Genomic DNA, 22698 nt, shown 5'->3' on the forward strand with positions numbered 1-22698 from the left:
AATAAGGGAGATCTGACCGAGTCCCAGTCTATCTGTGAGCATCTACAACAGGTTGTTTTATGGGGTTTCTATAGAAAATAGTTATCGTGTGATTGAAGCTTACTCATTGGCTGCATTTTTTTGCCCATCGTTATTCCTGTAAGAGGTAATGGGAAGTCTAGTACATAGATAAGGTTAGATAAGCCAGTTCCTCACAGTTCGTGGTGGCCTCTCAGGCTGCTGCAAAGGAGTTAATAGATTTCCAACTAAATTTACTAAACAACAGAAGAATTTAGTTTTGGTTTTATTAATGTAGAAAATAGGCCTGTGCTTTACTCTTTTCCACCATGATGGGTTTCAGTGTCCTTGAAATACAAAGCCTTCCAACATACAGCATTTGCTGTTTGTTGTAGAGGTAGTGAGCCCAGTACTGACCATGCTAATCTTTGGGAATCAGAGTCTCCAAGCATAGACAGAGATTAATGAATATTTAGGGAGGCTTAGCCTCCCCAAAAAGAGATCCGCTGCAGAGGATCTCTGCCACATCAGAAGGGACATAAGGTGCCATTTATGACATCAAAGAAAGGGTGCAAAGTGCAAAATACTTTGCTCTTTGCACCCTGCCTTGGTAAAAAGAATTGGTGCAGGTACTGTATCTGCTCTCTATTTTGGAGCATGGAGACCTACAGCCTTCCCTATGAATACTGTATTCATGAGAGGTGGTGGTGGGAGGTACATAGGAGTACTACCCTCCCACCAATTTCCTGTCCACTAACATGCCCACCATTTAGGCCCCTACAGAACGCCCCCAATGACTAACACTTGATGACAGTGAAAGTAATTAGCAATTCAGTGTTTAGTATAGTGCTCACATGCTAGGGTCTTGGGTTTAACTCCAACCAGAATTAGTGGTCAGCGTCTTGGGTCTAACTCCAACCAGAGTTAGTGGTCAGGGTATTGGGTCTTACTCCAACCAGAGTTAGTAGTCACGGTATTGGGTTTAACTTTAACCAGAGTTAGTGTCCAGGGTCTTGGGTCTAACTCAGGCCAGAGTGAGTGGTCAGGGTCTTGGGTCTAACTTCATCCAGTGTTAGTGGTCAGGGTCTTATTCCAACCAGAGTTAGTAGTTGGGGCCTTGGGTCTAACTTCACCCAGTTAGTGTCCAAGGTCTTGGCTCTAACTTCAACTTGAGTTAGTGGTTGGGGCCTTGGGTTAACGCCAACCAGAGTTAGTGGTTGGGGCCTTGGATTTAACTCAAACCTGAGTTAGTTTTCACTTTCTTGGGTCTAACACTACACATGGTTAGTGGTCGAGTTATTGGGTCTAACTCCGACCATTAGTCAGCACTTTTGTATGTTGTTTTGTATGTTTACATGCTGGTACTTCCACAGTTCAAAAACATACTTATAGTTTAATTTATTCTGATACTAACCCAAGTGTGCTTGTGTACCTGTGGTTGGGATTATATATTGAACTGGGACAGGAGATTAAAACGTCCTTGCCTAGTGTTACTGAACTTCATGTGCTAAGCCATCTAATCGGAATGTGTTGGTTAATGTCTCTGGAGGGATCTAATGGAACACAATGCACCCACAAAACCAGCAGAAGGGGCAGGGATTGAATTATGTTGCCACCAGAGCAGATCAATGGGTGGAACAGACTCTGAGGGCCCAAGAAGCATTGTGGGGCTACTGGGTCCTGACTGATGTGGGGTTTCCCTGGTAAACAAGTACATTTCTCAAAAGTCAGGAATATTTTGCCTTGGTGCCCAGCAAGTTCTCTTTACGCCAGGGACTAGCACTCTCATTCCTGATCCCAGCATACCATCCTGCATTTTCTGAGGCTTAGTAAATCTGTAAAATCCACTAAGCTATTTGATGGAAAGGAGCCACAAAAAATTACCAGCATGTTGAACTAAAAATAACCCTTGTCACTATCTGTTCCAGCAAGTGAAGAATGTAAGCAAATATTATCTATGGGAGGGGGGTAATAAATATAAGGTTTGGGTCTCAGCGGCTAACAGCACAGAGTATTATAGATACAGGGCATAAATAAATCCATAATACAGAACACAGCATTTACTCACCCACTGCCACATGAATGAATATTTACAGTAGTGACTGTTGTGAAAGACTAGGATATGTTTCCATGGCTGAAGAAAGAGGGTTCCTGTGGGTGCAACTCAATTTAGGAGGGGTTAAAGTTCTCCTTTTGGGTCCAATATTTGGTCAGAGCCCTTATAATTTAATAACAAGGCTACAGAAAAGATAGAGTCAACCTGCTATTGTTCCAATAGTTCCTAGTGCAGCAAATAAGCTTTTGACTGGACTTCAGGCTGGGCCCCATTAGCTCATAACAAGGTTACAGATATATAGAAACATTGGGGTAACAGTCACCCTGCTATAGTTCCAGGGATACCCAGGGCACAAATAAGCACTCACCCCAAATCTCACCCTAAATGGCCTTCAGGCTGGGCACCCTTAGCTCACAACAAGGTTACAGATATATAGAAACATTGGGGTAACAGTCACCTTGCTATAGTTTCAGGGGTCCCCAGGACAGCTAATTCTCCTCAGATCTTACCCTTACTGAGCTTCAGGCTGGGACCTTCACCTGCTGTTTTGGACCTGACTACTGGGCCAACCCTCAAAGTTTCAGGACTGCTAAATAAAGCTTTGGGGTGCTGACTTCAGGCAAGCTGGTCAGCCTCACTGTGCCTCCGTTTCTATACCTGGACAAAGCTTTGTAGGCCAGGATCTCATCACATCTGGATAAACTAATACTGCCAAAACCCATGTCTACAGCATGGATATGTAGGCTCAATGTCAATAAAATATTGGCAACCACTGCTGGTCTTTCAATAGAAAGAATGTTAAAAATCCAAAATGTACTGGAGATGATGGATCATTGTTTTAGTTTGAGAAGAATCATGGAGGAACCTTAAAAGCAAAACAAATTCTATCTTCTGTAGATGGTTCTATTGTGAGTCTTTAATAGCTAATCTGGGTAGGATGTATCTGTCCTAATAATAAATAAAAATGGCTTCTCCGTAGTCTGTTTGGGGGTGGCAGGCTGCGAGTAGCAGTTGTGCTTGTGCTGTTAGATGAGTGCCCGTCATTTGACCCGAATTTCGGCATATTCGGTAAGCTCCTCGGGCGAGGTGAAGCTGTCTTTTACATTCCTCTTTGTAAAGTCAATGTTTGCATAGTCCGTATCCGCGTGTGATGGTTGCTGCCTCTTGCTCAGTAGGATTTTTTCTGAAATGCTGAGAAATTGGTTCTAGAAAAGACAAGGGGAGAGCGAGGGTCAGTTCCATGGGCATCTAGAACAGTGGCCTGGTAATAAGGCAAGCAAGAAAGATTTCCTGACATGTATATATATATATTTATTTTTAGCATGCAAGTTCCAGGAATGACAGGCAACAAACAGGATAAGGCGAATAGAGGGCAATAAAAGAGAAACACAAAAATAAAGGGTTTAACACAAAGCACAAATTGTCATGACAACACAAAGAATTATAAAGTGTTTGTAAAGCAACTAAAGTTCTCACGTCTTTATCAGGCCAGGACAGTGACCTGCAGTAATTCAAAAAGAGTCGAAGACAAAGCGGGAAAGTGCAAATATATTTGTTGTGCTCAGTTTTGTACTTTGTATCCTGCCTTCCACTTTGTAACTGATCCCTTGAAAGTGTTGGACCAGGTGTGTTTGAGGCCCACTGGGAGCTACTATGCAAGGGGACCCCAGCCAAGGATGGCAGCTTTAGGTCCGCTGCCTAGTGCAAACTCTCCAGCCACCCCCAATTGCATACCTCCTCTTGCAGCCGATGCAAACTGATCCCCAAACTCCACAGATCCCAGGCACAAAGTAGGGCTCGTGGGCCCATCAAGATTTCTCCTGGTGTCTTACCAGCCCAGTCTGAACCTGGTAGATAATAATGTATATCCACAGCTCACAACAGGGCTATGGATCCTGGTAAGTACAAGGCTCCCCAAGGTGCATGGTAGGGGGGGATGCCTATGTGTTTACTCAATACCTGCCCTTATGCATACAGTGCTCCTGAAATCAGACGGCACTGTATTCACTAAGGTTCATGTCTCAATGACGAGCAAATTAGGGGACAGGTAGGGGTCAGTAGAGGGGATGCCTATATATTTCCAGCCTGCTGCCCCCTGTGAATACAGTGCTCCTGAAATTAGTCAGCACTGTATTCACTAAGGTGCATGTCTCAATAATGAGCAAATTAGGGGACAGGTAGGGGTTGGTAGAGGGGATGCCTATATGTTTCCAGCCTGCTGCCCCTCATGATTACAGTGCTCCTGAAATTAGGCAGCACTGTATTCACTAAGGTACATGTCTCAATGACAAGTAAGTTTGTTAACAGGTAGTTTCGTAGAAGGAATGTCTATGTGTTTACAGCCTCCTGATCCTTAGGAATACAGTTTTTCTGAACTCAGATGGCACTGTATTCACTAGGGTGCATGTCTCAATGATGAACAAGTTAGGGGATGGGTAGAGGTTGGTAGGGGGGATGCCTATGTGTTTACACCCTCCCGCCACTGCTCCTGAAATCAGATAGCACTCTATTCAATATGGTTCATGTCTCAATGACTAGCAAATAAGGGGACACGTAGGGGTTGTTAGAGGGGATGCCTATATGTTTCCAGCCTGCTGCCCCTCATGAATACAGTGCTCCTGAAATCAGATGGCACTCTATTCAATATGGTTCATGTCTCAATGACTAGCAAATAAGGGGACACGTAGGGGTTGTTAGAGGGGATGCCTATATGTTTCCAGCCTGCTGCCCCTCATGAATACAGTGCTCCTGAAATTAGATGACACTGTATTCAATATGGTTCATGTCTCTGTGACAAGCAAATTAGGGGACAGGTAGGGGTTGGCAGAGGGGATGCCTATATGTGAATACAGTGCTCCTGAAAACAGACAGCACTGTATTCACCAAGGTGTATGTCTCAATGACAAGTAAGTTAGGGGACAGGTAGGCATTGTTAGGGGGATGCCTGTGTGTTTACACCTTAACTTTAACTCATGAGATACAGTTTTGTACAAGACAGACTGGTATTAATTAAGGTATAATAACATTTTACAGAAAACATGCAACATATCTGCACACAGTTTATTGTATCATGCACTCAGCTGTATGCTTATGTAAGAACGGAGAGTTTCACAGATCAGCACAAGAACAGGTGACACTTTATTTTAGAGCCATTCAGACGAATAATGACAGACTGCTCGGGACATATGTAATGGCACCTCGGGGGGCTGCCGGTGGTGAAATAATCTGTTATCCAGACATGAGAGTCTGACCTACTGGGCAGGGCTCTGTTACCCCTATTTGGGAAGTGAGGTACAAATAAATTGCTTGTAATTGAACCCAATGGGACAGGAGGAGAATATTTAGAGAGAGGCCTATGGTGTCATGTAACACTCTGTGTTAAATTAGGACATGAGACCCACCGCCAACCAAAATAAATTTGTTTTTTTATCAAAACCTTTGTGAAAGATTCCAAATTTGGCGAATACAAAATTGATGGATGACACAAATGTTTAATATCTGTAGTCATGCAGCTCATGGACAAAACTAACTAACTAAATCTTTTGTGTATCAAACGGATTATTTTTTCATAAACAAACTCTGAAATCTGAAGAAGAGATTCTTAACCTTGTGCTTTGGGTGAGGTTTGTTAGAATGTTGTGAACATATCAGGTTCACAGAGGATAAAACACAATTAAACTGATTCTCATTTAGTTGGAATTATAAAAATCTGCCTCCCAGTACTCTTTAGTATTGGTGTGTCCTGGGGGTGTGCCACCAGTTATACTACTAAGGGGTCTTAGGTTGGGCAGCACTGATCTAAAGTGCCAATTACAGCCATATTACCCTACTGTACCTGCAGCAGAAGTTCCTTAAAAAAGTATTAATCCCACTGTTACTATAGGCACCATCTCTCCCTACTATACCTGTTATCCCACAGTCACACTCCCTTCCCAGAGACTATTATCCACTGTTACTATAGACACCATCTCTCCCTACTATACCTGCTATCCCACAGTCACACTCCCTTCCCAGAGACTATTATCCACTGTTACTATAGGCACCATCTCTCCCTACTATACCTGCTATCCCACAGTCACACTCCCTTCCCAGAGACTATTATCCCACTGTTACTATAGGCATTATCTCTCCCTACTATACCTGCTATCCCACAGTCACACTCCCTTCCCAGAGACTATTATCCACTGTTACTATAGGCACCATCTCTCCCTACTATACCTGCTATCCCACAGTCACACTCCCTTCCCAGAGACTATTATCCACTGTTACTATAGGCACCATCTCTCCCTACTATATCTGCTATCCCACAGTCACACTCCCTTCCCAGAGACTATTATCCACTGTTACTATAGACACCATCTCTCCCTACTATACCTGCTATCCCACAGTCACACTCCTTTCCCAGAGACTATTATCCACTGTTACTATAGACACCATCTCTCCCTACTATACCTGCTATCCCACAGTCACACTCCCTTCCCAGAGACTATTATCCACTGTTACTATAGGCACCATCTCTCCCTACTATACCTGCTACCCCACAGCCACAGTCCCTTCCCAGAGACTATTATCCACTGTTACTATAGGCACCATCTCTCCCTACTATCACTGCTATCCCACAGTCACACTCCCTTCCCAGAGACTATTATCCCACTGTTACTATAGACACCATCTCTCACTACTATACCTGCTATCCCACAGTCACACTCCCTTCCCAGAGACTATTATCCACTGTTACTATAGGCACCATCTCTCCCTACTATACCTGCTATCCCACAGCCACAGTCCCTTCCCAGAGACTATTATCCACTGTTACTATAGGCACCATCTCTCCCTACTATACCTGCTATCCCACAGTCACACTCCCTTCCCAGAGACTATTATCCACTGTTACTATAGACACCATCTCTCCCTACTATACCTGCTATCCCACAGTCACACTCCCTTCCCTAAGACTATTATCCACTGTTACTATAGGCACCATCTCTCCCTACTATACCTGCTATCCCACAGTCACACTCCCTTCCCAGAGACTATTATCCACTGTTACTATAGGCACCATCTCTCCCTACTATACCTGCTATCCCACAGCCACAGTCCCTTCCCAGAGACTATTATCCACTGTTACTATAGGCACCATATCTCCCTACTATACCTGCTATCCCACAGTCACACTCCCTTCCCAGAGACTATTATCCCACTGTTACGATAGACACCATCTCTCACTACTATACCTGCTATCCCACAGCCACACTCCCTTCCCAGAGACTATTATTCCACTGTTACTATAGGCACCATCTCTATCTACTATACCTGCTATCCCACAGTCACACTCCCTTCCCAGAGACTATTATCCACTGTTACTATAGGCACCATCTCTCCCTACTATACCTGCTATCCCACAGTCACACTCCCTTCCCAGAGACTATTATCCACTGTTACTATAGACACCATCTCTCCCTACTATACCTGCTATCCCACAGTCACACTCCCTTCCCAGAGACTATTATCCACTGTTACTATAGGCACCATCTCTCCCTACTATACCTGCTATCCCACAGTCACACTCCCTTCCCAGAGACTATTATCCACTGTTACTATAGGCACCATCTCTCCCTACTATACCTGCTATCCCACAGTCACACTCCCTTCCCAGAGACTATTATCCACTGTTACTATAGGCACCATCTCTCCCTACTATACCTGCTATCCCACAGTCACACTCCCTTCAAATAGACTATTATGTCATTGCTACTACAGGCACCATCTTCCCTTCAATAAAAGTAACTATGTGTGACCAAGGGAAGTTTGTTATACTTGGACCCAATCTAAAGGCAGCTCTGGTCTGTCTCTTTTCCCAGTTTTGAATAACAATATTATTTCACCAAATGCAGAACATTTACATTTAAGAGATAGAGTGCCACACAAGCAGGACAGTACATACCTTTTCAGTCATTTGCCTTCCAGCGAGCTGATTTCTCCTGACTATTAAAGAAGGGAGAGCAGTCACTAAGAAATCAGGGCCTTTCCAATTCTGGTGCTTATATCACTTAATATGTGTAGTGTACCATCTACTACAGAGACGTCCAGCAGCAGTTGTTGAAATAATACCTTAAGCATCTCCAGCAGCAAAACTTGTGAGTTTTGGAGTCATTGGCTGGACACATTTGAGTTTCTCAATAATAGACATAGCTGAGTTATCTGCTTACTATATTGCATTTCTAGTACTATGGGGATATGGGCTTGTCTGGTCTGTAGCCTAGCTGTATATAAACATAGAATTCTCCTGACATCCATCAGGTCTGATAAAGACTTATGGAAGCAGCAATACAATTTTCCAAGGATTTTAGCAGTTTTCTTTCCTATGACTATTTACAGCATGCACCACCTAGTGGCAGAATGCAGAATAAATGTAGCAGTTGCATGCTGGGTAAAGAATATAACTTCCAAATAGTTGGAGACATGCTAAATGCCCTCCCATCTCTATATCGGGCAATTTTTATTTATAAAGCTGAATGATAGAGGAGTCCATTTTTTATAGAAGTTGTGGAATGCACCATTGTATTATTTAACCTGGTACACATACCATTCAGCTTGTCAGCTTGGATGACGCAGAGTTGTATGTAGTACAGAGTGCTTGTATTATCACATACCTCTGAACTAGTGATATAATATGGCGGGGCAGTGTACTGCTCCGCTGAAAAACTATCCATAGGGATTTAACTGTAATAAGATAACCCTCTTGGGTAGCATCACTGTCTACAATATCCACTGTCAATATTTTACCTTCCCCTCTGATAAGTCTTGAAGAATTGACATTTTATGAGTGCCATAATGGAATTAGAGGAACCCCTGGAGACCAATCCAGCATCTTAAGGGTCATGTTCCCAATTGCAGTGATCACTAAAGGTCAATAAAAAGGTTTATGGTTCAGGATGCCTCAGCCATTATTGCTGGGTTACTGGAACTGGCACAGATTGGCTCTCACAATGGACCTCAGTCCCTACTACAGGTTCTTACCTCTATTTTTCCCAGATTCTTCTTGCCGTTGCCACTACAGGACGTTGGAGATGCTTCTGTTTGTATAAAACTTGAGCTTTCAGTGATATTCTTTCTACAAGGACAAAAAAGTATGAAAAAAAGTATGAAAAAAAAAAGTATGAAACACAACACATTTTACATCCATGACTTGAGGAACTTGCTGGAGAACATTGTGGGAACCACCTCCAAATCAGGTATAGCCAAGGGCACCCCTATGTCAATAAGTGCAACTATGCTACATTCAGAAAAGGAGGCAGGAGAAAGGCAGCAGCATTGAGTGCAATTGTAACAGAAATGCAAGGAACATGTTGACACTAGTACCTCAAATAAATGGTAGAACCCCTAGGAGTAACTAGATAATCGCTTTTCTTAGAGTAGAAGTCACGAGAGAACTTAGGGCAGACTAAGTAGTCAGTAGTAGATCTTGGGGTGGGTGCATGTTCTGGAGCTGGGGCAAGCAATCTTTATTCTATGCCAGGTTGGTGAACCCAGTGAGGTTTTGGTTAGTGCATGGCTAGAAGATGTTGTGTCTAGGAGCAATAAGCAGTTAGGGTTAGGTGGCCCAGAACATAGTCTGCTAGTATTAGAGGTAGAGCTAAACCCCATCAAATGTTCTTGACCTTTGGCCATAAAGCAAGGCATATGGATATAGCCTTTTCCAAAAATATTTTTCTAGCTGTATCCTAGCTGCAGCATCTTCTACTTTATGGTTAGTGTTTCCATATTGTACTGTGTGGTTGTGTTTCAAGAAGTAAAACGTGAACCACCCACCTTGGCTTCTTTCCCCTTATAAATCTGTTTTTCAGTCCGTATTACCTTTCACTTCTACATCCCAAAAGGCTTCCCTGGAGGCTCCATAATGCAGCCGGGCAACTCCCAGTACAATAGCAGCTGTTTCATATTAAGCCGTTGGCACATGGGATAATATTGACAGAAAGTAACAGTATTTGTGTTGTGCTTTGGTGAAATCAAGGCACTTACTTCTCTCTCGTTTTTATAAAGTAGCCTCCGACTGCCACTAAAATCACAAACACGACGACTGCTCCAACTGGTCCAACCTTTGCCCATACTAGGGTATCTGTTGGCAAAACACATGAAGGATGTGATAAAGGCACAAAGGAGATAAAGAACAATAGCACTCAGCACTGCTGGCAATAGAAGAGGAATAATTAAAGCTCCCTTGGCAACAAACCCCATGCCTGGCCTAGCCATATGAGCTTTACTAATGTAGAGTCCTACTTACTGAAGCATAGGTAGATGGGCCAACAAACTGCTTTGACCTAACTAACTGTACAGCATAGAGAAAGGTAGTTCTTACCAGTATCAGGGAATGGGAGCTCATGGACCTTCTTGCCATATAGATTGATTGCTGAGCATAGTATGGGTTTTGGTAGATCCCTGTTCTTCTGTAGAGTCAGAATGCTGCTCACTATGTACCCATTCCTCTGAGAGTACACAAATTCTGGATCCCCCTCGCTGACAGTTAGGTTCATTTCAGGAAGTTCAAACAGAATGAAAGGGTCAGGGTTGGCTTTGACTGTGCACATGCACTGAACCGTGTCCTTGCTTACGGTGCACTTGGATTCAGGCAGCACCAACGGTGAGACTGGAAGAAAAGAAAAAAAGGAGGTCTTGTAACCACGGGCAACCTTTCTAGCATTGTATTTCATAATTCATCTTGTACATCCCATTTATAAATGAGAGCCAAGCAGATCATGAGGAGCCAATGTAGACTCCAGCTAGTAGTCATGTACATTCCCACCATAATGCTTTTAGAGCACCATAGGGACTTACACACAACGGTGAGGTTAAATGAACTGTTGCTTTGGCCATATTGGTTTTCGGCCGTGCACCAGTACTCCCCATCATGCTCATGGGTGATGGCCGGGATCTCCAACACCAACTCATTCTCGAAGATCACAGAAGTGAGCACTTGTTTGTCCTTCACAATGGAGATAATGGGATCTGGATTTCCCTGCGTGTTGCACAGAATTGTCACTGTTTCCCCTTCCATTGCGACAGCCGACGAATTCACAGATGGTTTCCATGGGGGATCTACAAGACAGATACTGGTTATAGGCATCGGCGTACCTTGAATAAAGTGGTGGTGTATTTCAGTATTTGTGCATATATATATATATATATATATATATATATATATATAAAGGAGTTGCCTAGTGTAAGGGTGGGTCGATTAAAAAAATCATAGAGGAACATTGACCTGGCTTGGGAAGAGGCAGGATTGGATCAGATGCAGACCATCAACTTATTGACCAGTGTATGAATAGTATAAGCAATTTTTAAATTTTTAGGGAGCAAATTGGAGGAGTTGTGGGTTTCCATGGAGAGAAAGGAGTACTAGGAGGGGATAGGAGTGGGGTGGTATGTTAAAGGAGAAGGAAAGCTACCAATAGTTTGCCAATAGATTAGCCACAACAGAGCAAGCTAGAACACCATTATTGTTTGCGGCAGAGACACACACTGAGATTCAGGGAGATTAGTCACCCGGCGACAAATCTCCTCTTCTTTGGGATGACTAATCTCCCCGAACTGGCTTTCCGCCGGCTAGAATGTAAATCGCCGGCGGGATGGCACTCGGAGCGATTTGTTTTCCGAAGTCGCCTGAAGTTACTTCGTGAGGCAACTTCTGGCAGCTTCATAAAATCAAGCCATCCCACCGGTGATTTACATTCTAGCCGGCGGTAAGGCAGTTTGGGGAGATTAGTTGCCCCGGATAAGAGGAGATTTGTCACCAGGCGACTAATCTCCCTGAATAGCAGCATGTGTCTCTGCTCTTAGAATGCTTTTCCATACCTGAGAAAAAACAGCTCTAGACACTGTCTCCGTTTGTTTCGGATAGCAGCTGCCATATTAGCTTGGTGTGACATCACTTCCTGCCTGAGTCTCTCCCTGCTCACTCATAGCTCTGAGATCAGATTTCAACAGGGAAGGGAGGAGGGAGAGGAGCAAACTGAGCATGCTCAAGCCCTAGCCCTGGAGGTTTAAGCTGAAAACAGGTTAAACTTATTGTAAACAATAGAAGGAAAGAAATGCTGTGTTTCTTTTGACAGAGGACTCAGAGCAGCATTACTTTGAGGGTTTACTGGTATATTTATCTAGACCTTTCTGATAATGCTTAATTATATTGCTTGCTTATATTTAGCTAGACCTTTCCTTCTCCTTTAACAGAGCAGGTTGGGGTACAAGTGATCTAGACTCAAAGAAAATGCTCCTACTCTTTGGTTTATAGAATATTCAGCTGGCCATGCGTGACTTACACATCACTGCCAGCCCCATGGTTTTGTTGGTTCTGCCATACTCATTCTCTGCTGCACAGATGTAAATCCCGTCGTGATTAAAGGTCACATAGTCCAGTTCCAGAGTCAGGTTGCCGGTTACTTCTTCCTTTATCAATGCTCCTTCTTTGTACCACCCAACTTGGGACACCGGGTTACTGTCGACCACACACACAAACACCACCTGGGTGCCCTCTGTTGTTTCAAAGGATGAGTTGATATCAACAATGCGTGGGGCATCTGAAAGAGACACAATGCAAGACTTCATGTCATTTTCAATGCACGAGTGCCATCATCTACCTTTCCTTTATCTGTAAGCCTGCATACTGTAGTAGATGATGAGAAAAGGAACTAGCTCGTACTTTACTTACACTTCACATTCATCGTAACAAATCCTTTATATTCCATGTCCGTCCCTGGGAAGCTCACTTTACAGCTTAGTCTCTGCCCATTGTTTTTGTAAGAGGGAACAAATTTAAGGGTAGATACTTGTGTCCAGGTAGAACTGCTTTCCTCAAGGCTGCCATAGACCGAATGGTGTTCCAGCCCTTCAATCTCCATCCAGTTGACAGAGGGCTTCATGTCAGGACAATTGTCAGGGACCCGACAGGTCAACTCTGCTTCAGAACCTGACACCATCTCTTGAGGTAGGCTTACAAATGGCTCATCTGAAAAACAGATGAATAGTTAACAACAGTTATGTTAAAGGGATTCTGTCATGATTGTTATGATGTCGTTTTTATTTCTAAATGACACTGTTTACACTGCAAATAATTCACTCTACAATATAAAATGTCATTCCTAACCCAACAAGTGTATATTTTTTAGTTGTAATATTGGTGTGTAGATGCATCTCAGGTCATTTTGCCTGGTCATGTGATTTCAGAAAGAGCCAGCACTTTAGGATGGAACTGCTTTCTGGCAGGCTGTTGTTTCTCCTACTCAATGTAACTGAATGTGTCACAGTGGGACCTGGATTTTACTATTGAGTGCTGTTCTTAGATCTACCAGTTATCTTGTGTTAGGGATCTGTTATCTGATTACCTTCCCATTGTTCTGTTGTTAGGCTGCTGGGGGAATGGAGGGAGGGGGTGATATCCCTCCAACTTGCAGTACAGCAGTAAAGAGTGACTGAAGTTTATCAGAGCACAAGTCACATGACTGGGGGCAGCTGGGAAACTGACAATATGTCTAGCCCCATGTCATATTTCAAAATTAAATATAAATAAATCTGTTAAAAGCTTTTTTGAGAAACAGATTTCAGCACAGAATGCTTCTGGAGCAGCTCTATTAACTGATGCGTTTTGAAAAGTTTTTTCCCATGACAGTATCCCTTTAAATTCACAATTAAGTATAATTAGGCTGCTAGTAGGGTTTGAATGGACTGCCAGGGTACAAGAGCATCTCTTGGTGGGCCCCAGCTAAGGACAGCCCTATCTTATTTTTACCATAGGCCTCGCATATTTCCACACCTATAACATAACAAATACCAGGGGCTGTGTTCACTGAGGCTGAAGAAGCCAGGATTGATGAGTCACCACATGGGGAATAGGGGCTGTTAGTGAGCTCTCTGTCCAGGAAGAAAGAGAATGTGTGCAGTTTTGGAAAAGCAAATAAAAAATCACCTATAGACTTTGAGTTAAATATTTGTAATTTTCCTGAATTAGCCTAATAGTGGCTAAGAATACCTGTGTTGTGTGAATTAAAAAGTGCTTGTATGTGGGGAAAACCCTGCTGTGAATAAAACACAAGCAACTTTGTGCTTTAAGTTACACCCAGTGTTACATACCCAACATATAGAGGTTGGCATGTTCTGAATAAGTGTACTGGTTGTATCCTCCCAAATCTACCCGGAAGTAGTATTTTCCTTGCAGGTCCATGCTTAGTCGATCGATCTGTAGAGTGCAGTTGAACTCTTGGATATCTCCCAGCAGTTTTGTGCGGCCCATGTAGTTGTCGTGGGCTGTGTTGGTCTTTGTTTTCAAAACCACAGGAGGGAAGTTCTTGGGGTACGGGCTGTTAAAGTACCAGATACCGTGGATGATAGAGGGGCGGATGTCGTTAGGGTAGTTGAAGGTGCATGGAATGGACACGCAGGTATCCCTGAAGGCTGAGATCGATTGTGGCATCCAAGCAGCCCATTGTCTACTCAAGGCACCTGGGAGAAATAAAAACATATATACATTAGCATTAGGCTGGAAAGACATAAGGAGTATGCATTGGTACTGGACCCCAAAACTCGAGTCTGCTCTCTGAACCCCAATCCCTTCGAGGCTTCCTTCACTGCCGCTATCATAAGCCAATTTGGTTCTCTAGGGCCCAAAAAAATTGGAAAATGGTCTTACTGTACAGTGTCAAATATTGGTTTAGCCACACAGTACAGCTATGGGACCCGTTATCCAGAATGCTTGGGACTTGGATAAGGGATCTTTCTGTAATTCAGATCTCCACACATTAAGTCTTCTAAAAAAATAATTTAAACATGTATTAAACCCAATAGGCTGGTTTTGCTTCCAATAAGGATTAATTATATCTTAGTTGGGATCAAGTGCAAGCTGCTGTTTTATTATTACAGAGAAAAAGGAAATTGTTTTTAACATTGTGAATTATTTGATTAAAATGGGGTCTATGGGAGATGGCCTTGCCGTTAATTCGGAGCTATCTGGTTAATGAGTTTCTGGATAACAGATTCCATACCTGTACAGCTATAGCCATTGTTTCTGAGCTACCCCATTGATGGGGCCCTGAAGACTAATATTTAGTTATTCTCATCAAGTCAGAAGGGGCCCTAATAGTACTCTTGCCCATACGGCCTTTAGTCTCCAAGCTTTGTGTTTAGGCAATTGTCTATTATCAGTGCAATTGCCAGGAAGGCCTAAACTCTCAAAAACTTCATTGATGGGGCCCTGAAGACAAGTATTTAGTTATTCTCATCAAGTCAGAAGGGGCCCTAATAATACACTTGCCCATACGGCCTTTAGTCTCCAAGCTTTGTATTTAGGCAGTTGTCTATTATCAGCGCAACTGCCAGAAAGGTTTAAACTCTCAAAAAATGAATTGATGGGGCCTTAAGAATAAGTATTTATTTTTTCTCATCAAGTCAGAAGGGGCCCTAATAGTACACTTGCCCATATGGCATTTAGTCTCCAAGCTTTGTATTTAGGCAGTTGTCTATTATCAGCGCAACTGCCAGAAAGGTTTAAACTCTCAAAAAATGAATTGATGGGGCCTTAAGACTAAGTATTTATTTTTTCTCATCAAGTCAGAAGGGGCCCTAATAGTACACTTGCCCATATGGCATTTAGTCTCCAAGCTTTGTATTTAGGCAGTTGTCTATTATCAGCGCAACTGCCAGGCAGGACTAAACTCTCAAAAAATTAATTGATGGGGCCCTGAAGACTAGTATTTATTCATTCTCATCAAGTCAGAAGGGGCCCTATTAGTACCCTTGCCCATACGGCCTTTAGTCTCCAAGCTTTGTGTTTAGGCGAATTGTCTATTATCATTTGGGAATCCGGCACTGCTGCCAGGCCATCATGGGTGATGATCCCACAGAATGAAACTTCAGCCATTCAAAATGCCGGTGCCTTGACTGGTACGTGTAGGACAGGGACAGGATATGTACTCTTGTGCCCTACTGCACCCATAGCTACACAGAAGCTTATTTATTTATATATATATATATATATATATATATATATATATATATATATATATGTAGCAGTGATTCTGGTTTTAACAGGATAGAATAATGTTACATTATATTTAAATGTATTGAAAACTTGTTTTTTGGTGTTATTGGTCTTTAAAACATCCAAAAGAAGTTTGTAGCTCTGATCAGAGAAGTAATTTAGACAGTGTGCAACAGTGACACCTGCTGGTTACTACTCACTGCATTCACTATATATGAAATGGGGAGAACTGGGGTTCAGGGTATTGCATTCCTTGGATGGATTCATAGACCTTCCCAGTGTAGGACTGAAACAACTAGAGCTCAGCGGAGAACATTTCATCCAGGGCCCAATCTTACAGCAATTTTTGTACATAGTGCTACATGTTCTGCTTGTTACATTGTCTTATGCTGGAAAGTAAAACGAGCTAAAAGGAACTGTCCTTGCTTGGGGCACACTAGCATACCTCCCAACTATCCTGTTTTTCGCGGGACAGTCCCGATTTTGACAGCTCAACCCGCAGTCCCAGATTGTTACTGAAATGTCCCAACTTTCTCTTTGATCTCCTGCACTGAACAGCCAGACAAAGATACAAAAAAAAAAAGATTTCTTACTTAACTGGCTTTTGGCAGAGATATTTTGGATTCAATTGTAGGCTGGCGATCCAAAGTATGATGCAAATAAAAAGTAATTTATTAAACAAAAAGGAACATTATTTTTGTTTAATAAATTACTTTTTATTTGCATCGTATTTTGGAGTGAATTCCGTTTTTTGCGCCACCCAACAATTAAATTGAAAATGTATGACATTACCTCCCGAAGCTGAAGGTCTGGGGGTTGAGCACATGGACCTCCTGGTAATATTGGACAATTTCCCCCTTTTTCGCTCCGTCTTTTTTTTGCCCTTTATTATAATGTATTTTGGCAGAGAGCCCAGAATATGTGGCAGCTGCCCTTAAATACTTTTGTAACAATTTAAGATAAGCACAGAAACTATTGTAACAATTTAAGATAAGCAGGTCTCTTGGGAAAACTGTGACTTGCAGCTTCATTAGCAAAACTGTAATAACACATAAAAAACACAGAAATGTGTTCAAGCTTTCATAACCTGGCAAATTTTGTAAAATTAACATGTTAATTAGGGGATGTGGCCACAAAAAATGGGCGTGGTCAAGCTATGCTGTGAAGATATTTGCAGCTAAGAGGGGGGGGGCAGCACAGCCTTGAGGTTATTTATGCTACTCTTGAAAATGATTCTGGAAATGTGGACGGTTCTGGACTGGGAGCTCTATAGGATCAACTGTTACAACTATACACTAGCTCTGTTATATAATGTATTATGGCCATAGGCCCTTCTTACCATTAGTGAAGATCCATAGCAACAACAAAGATTGCCACCTCCATGCCATCATATCTGACGTGAGATATTCCTGTACCTACAAGAGAACATTCAGTCTTTAGCACAGAGTTTCTTGTGCAAATCCAAAATGAACAACTTAAAGGGGTCGTTCACCTTTAAATTAACTTTTAGCATGATGTAGAGAGTGATATTCTGAGACAACTTGCAATTGGTTTTAATTTCCTATTATTTGTGTTTTTTGAGTTATTTAGCTTTTTATTCAACAGCTCTCCAGTTTGCAGATTTAGCAGTCTAGTTGCTAGGGTCCAAATTCCCCTAGCAACCCTGCATTGATCTGAATAAGAGACTGGAATATGAATAGGAGAGGCCTAAATAGAAAGATGAGTAATAAAAAGTAGCAATAACAATAAATGTGTAGCCTTACAGAGCATTTGTTTTAAGATGAGGTCAGTGACCCCCATTTGAAAGCTGGAAAGAGTCAGAAGAAGAAATCAAATAATTTATAAACTACAAAAAAAATAAACGCCAATTGAAAAGTTGCTTAGTATTAGCCATTCTATAACATACTAAATGTTAACTTAAAGGTGAACCAGCCCTTTAACTAAATTGCAACTTCCTGCTAGACAAAATATTCTCCATTTACTTTAGGGATGCACCAAACCCATTATTTTGGATTCGGCCGAACCTCCGAATTCAGCCGAATACGCATGTTGCATATGCAAATTAGGGGTGGGAAGGGGAAAACATTTTTTACTTCCTTGTTTTGTTACAAAAAATCATGCGATTTCCCTCCCCCTCCCCGATTCGATTCGGCCGAGCAGAAGGATTTGGCCGAATCTGAATCCTGCTGAAAATGACCGAAGCCCCGAACCGAATCCTGAATTCGATACATCCCTAAATGTATTTATTTATGTATATATATATATGTATGACATTTATCTTGTGACAATTGTTAGATATTTTCAGTATATAAATCAGGTTGTGGGGCTGCTGGGATTTTAACAACAGCTGGAGGGTTGCATATGGGCTGTCCACCCAGTCTTTATTTTCCAAAAGTTCTTGCTGCTCATCTAATTGCACCCCTGGGATCCATGCTCGCTCTAGTTACTATTTCATGTCATAATCAATTGTTACCACTAGATGGCACATCTAGAACCACATTTGCTACAGTTACCGAATTTCATGGCATTGGGCCTCATCCACAAAAATAAAGGAAAAAAATCAGCTGATACAGACCTGGATAGGGGCACTAATAATGGGGCTTTTAATTATAAGGATATCACTTTTTACCACTTCATTTTCATCCATATCTAGAGCTGTCAACCTCACTACTCATGCCAGTAAGAGCTTAGCAATGAAACCTCAAGATTCACAACAGTATCACAAGAAAATGTAATGGCAAAGCAAACCCTCTAGTACAAGATCTATATACGACCCACATTCTCCCTAGGGCAGCAGTTTTCTTTTGACCATATATGTTATTCTCAAAGCAACACACACAGATGCAGATGGACAAACTGCCGAAGTATAGGAGTGCATGCAAAGAGAAGGTACAGAAGTTGCCCATGAAGGCAAACGACTAGTTTGGTGGTAAATGGCAAAGTAAATGGCATCTGGGAGATGATGGAGCAGCTAACTGCACGCATCGGAAAGGTGTATGAATATATGGAGCTATGGGGGTAGCTTTGGAGGCTTGGTTCTTCTTTTCCATTGTACTCTACTGTTATTTTACATAGAGTGCTCCCACAACCCCATTTGTATGTGTATATATATCAGCAGAGTTATTCTGCAGGAAGGAAAGCAAACTTCCATGTGAATGAAGCACCCATCCCTTTAATGGAGGTCTTATGACTTTAAAGATGAATGTTGGTCTTGGAGACCTTTCCCAAATGAAAACTACAGGGGAGGGAGAATAAGGGTCAGCAACTTAAAGCTCTGTATACAACTCTGTTTCATCTAGTCATGGACATCATCTTATACTTCTAGTGGAGACCATAAGTTCAGAGTGCCACCCCTAAACAGAGGATCCGGTGACCATGGTCATAAAGTAACCTGAGGAGGGCCGATATGTATGGAACCAGCCTATAAAAAATATGCCCAGAAATAAATATTTATAGTCTTATGGAGTAGTTTAGCAACTTCAAACTCAACATACAACTCTATCTGGGTTCCTCTAGTAATAGGCATCATGTTATACTTCTAGTTGAGACGAGTGCCACCCCTGAACACAGGATTAGGTGACCATGGTCATAAAGTAACCTGAGGAGAACCAATATGTATTGCCCAAACCAGTAGTTGGAGAACAAGGGTTGTGCCAGAAGGACACAGAGTGTCCACCAACTCTTCTATACTTCTGTTGCCCTTAACAGCCTCTGGGCATACTGTCTTACTTGGTACTCTGCAGAAAGGAAGGACAAACTTCCTTGTGATGAAGCACCCACCCCTTTAATGGTGGTCTTATGACTTTAAAAATCAATGTTGGTCTGGGAGAACTCTCACCTATAAAAACTACAGGGGAGGGAGAATCAACCACTTCTCCTTAAAAATGCAACCAAACACGGAGATGTCAGTCTATGAAAAATATGCCCAGAAATACATTTTTATAGTCTTATGGAGTAGGTCAGCAACTTAAAACTCCACATACAACTCTACCTGGGTCTCTCTAGTAATGGGCATCAGGTTATACGTCTTTTGCAGACCACATATAAAGTGTGCCACCCCTGAACCCAGAATTAGGCGACCATGGTCATAAAGTAACCTGAGGAGGACCGATATGTATTGCCCAAACCAGTAGTTGGAGAACTAGGGTTGTGCCAGAAGGATGCCCAACATCCACCAAATCTCTCATATTTCTGTTGCCCTCAACAGTCTCTGGGCATGCCTGCTGCCTCACTTGGTACTCTGCAGGAGGGAAAGGCAAACTTCCATGTGGATGAATCACCCCTCCCTTTAATGATGGTCTTGTGATTTTAAAAATCAATATTGGTCTGGGAGACTAGTCAGCCGGTGAGATGAGTGCGTTGGTCATCCTAAAAAAATGTCTTATGGAGTAGGCTAGCAATTTAAAACTCTACTGTATATACAACGCTATCTGAGTTCCTCTAGTTATGGACATCATCTTATTCTTATTCTTCACAAGTGCATAGTACCACCCCTGAACAGAAGATCCATTGACCATGGTTATAAAGTAACCTGAGGAGGATCAAAAGAAAATAAAGGTAGCCAGTGTAGTGGACATCAGTTTAGACATACCGCATACAATGGTGGGTCCAGGTGCACATGCCCAAGACCTTCAGCAAGGAGAGTTTACAGCAGGAAATATAGTTGCAGGCTGGCACCAATCCGAACAATAGTTGTACCTTCCTGGGTTGTTCAGGATTGTTGCAAGCCTGCAACTATATATCCTGGTGTAACATGAGGAGGACCAATATGCATTGCCCAAACCAGTACAGGTATGGGACCTATTATCCAGAATGGACCAGGGGCTTTCAGGATAATGGTTCTTTCCATAATTTGGATACCTTAAAGGAGAATTCAACCCCTTATGAAAAAAAAACCCTACCCCCCCTACCCTACATAGACCCCCTCTCCCTCCCCCCCCTTGCTGTTACACCGGGTAAATGCCTCTAACTTTTTACTTACCCCTCGGTGCAGATTCAGGGTATCAGATTTCACAGCAGCCATCTTCTTCTCTTCGGTAATCTTTGAAAAGTAAGTGCCGTATCGGCGCATGCGTAGTTGGAGCAGTCTGCCGGTCCCGAACAACTGTGCATGCTCCGAAAGTCACGGAAATTGCTGAAGCGCCATTAGAAGACCCGAAGATTACAGAAAAAGAAGAAGATGGCTGCCGCGAACTCCGATGCCCTGAATCTGCACCGAGGGGTAAGTAGTAGGGATGCATCGAACCCAGGATTCGGTTCGGCCTTTTTCAGCAGGATTTGGATTCGGCCGAATCCTTGTGCCTGACCAATCCTATTTATATATGTAAATTAGGGGCTGGTAGGGAAATAACCTATTTCCACCTTTTCCTTTTCTGACCCTAATTTGCATATGCAAATATGCAAATTAGGATTCAGATTCGGTTCCGTATTTGGCCAAATCTTTCACCAAGGATTCGGGGATGCAGCCAGATTCCAAATTGTGGATTCGGTGCATCCCTAGTAAGAAGGTAGAGGCATTTACCCAGGGTAGCAGCTAGGCTGGGGGGAGATGGGAGAGGGGTCTATGTAGGGTAGGGGGGTAGGGTTTTTTTAATAAGGGGTTGAATTCTCCTTTAAGCCTACTAGAAAATCATGTAAAAATTAAATAAACCCAATAGCCTGGTTCTGCTTCAAATAAGGCTTAATTATATCTTAGTTTGGTTCACATACAAGATATTGTTTTATTATTACAGAGAAAAGGGAAATCCTTTTTAAAAATGTAGATTATTTGGATAAAATGGAGTCTATGGGAGATGTCCTTTCCATAAGTCGGAGCTTTTTGGATAATGGGTTTCTGGATAACAAATCCCATACCTGTACTTGGAGAACAAGGGCTGTGTTAAAAGGACACAGAACGTCTACCATATTTCTTATAATTTTGTTGCCCTCAACAGTCTCTGGGCATGTATCCCCATAATAACCATAGGAACAAGCTAATAAAAATAGAGCAAATACTTATAATATGTAAGGGGTCTGCAGAAAATGTCTTCTTTTTTTGGTCCAAAATTAATTTCTTCCATCCCAAATCACTGACTTCTGATTCTATCTAGAAAGCCAAAGTTACATTTTCTGATTGGAAACATAATGTACCATTCCCACCCCCCAGCAGTGCCATTCTGTGCTAGGGGCACAAATCAACACACCAAGGCATCTCCTTCTTGGAACTGGGCCAGACCATCGGTCATACAATGGGGCCCATTGTATCATAACGCCACAAGAAACCATTGAACGCGATGGGATGGTACAAGAGCTGTTTTGATCTCCTCCGGTGCTGTGGGTTGAGCCAATGGCTGAGTCATTTGCACAAGCGGGAGAATTTGGGAATTAGAAGGCGAGTGGGAGGTAAATTTCATCTGCTCCGCTACAGATCTTGATGTTTTCTTTCCATTTAACATACTCGCTGCTGAAAGGCCCTGACATCACAGGGATATGGATTCATGAAGGACAACCAGGCACCAAAATGAAAGGCCTGGCAAACCAACCAAAAACAATACCAGCTGGTACGATTGTGTTGATCTTGTTTAAGGTTATTCCTTGCGACTGAACAGACGGCCTAGCGCTGCACACAATACAAGAG

At 42.5% G+C, this 22698-nt stretch overlaps 1 protein-coding gene across 5 annotated transcripts in view; it reads right to left on the bottom strand.

Moving 5' to 3' along the window:
• Window positions 1–2453: 2453 nt before the first annotated feature.
• Window positions 2454–22698, bottom strand: part of mag.L (myelin associated glycoprotein L homeolog) — a 71036-nt gene continuing 50791 nt past the window's right edge. For 4 of the 5 annotated variants that reach the window (XM_041569740.1, XM_018226652.2, XM_041569741.1 and 1 more), the window contains 9 exons: window positions 17422–17497; window positions 14180–14548; window positions 12762–13058; window positions 12373–12630; window positions 10889–11149; window positions 10413–10700; window positions 10076–10172; window positions 9074–9167; window positions 2454–3258 (listed from right to left, as the gene is read on the bottom strand). In XM_041569740.1, the coding sequence (XP_041425674.1) occupies window positions 3094–3258; window positions 9074–9167; window positions 10076–10172; window positions 10413–10700; window positions 10889–11149; window positions 12373–12630; window positions 12762–13058; window positions 14180–14548; window positions 17422–17473 (1881 nt within the window). In that variant the 5' untranslated portion in view covers window positions 17474–17497 and the 3' untranslated portion in view covers window positions 2454–3093. Of the gene's footprint in view, window positions 3259–7997; window positions 8039–9073; window positions 9168–10075; window positions 10173–10412; window positions 10701–10888; window positions 11150–12372; window positions 12631–12761; window positions 13059–14179; window positions 14549–17421; window positions 17498–22698 lie in introns of all 5 variants that reach the window. The other variant, XM_041569743.1, reaches the window with a different exon arrangement.

The sequence above is a fragment of the Xenopus laevis genome, chromosome 7L, assembly GCF_017654675.1.
Source record: "Xenopus laevis strain J_2021 chromosome 7L, Xenopus_laevis_v10.1, whole genome shotgun sequence".
Lineage (NCBI taxonomy): Eukaryota > Metazoa > Chordata > Amphibia > Anura > Pipidae > Xenopus > Xenopus laevis.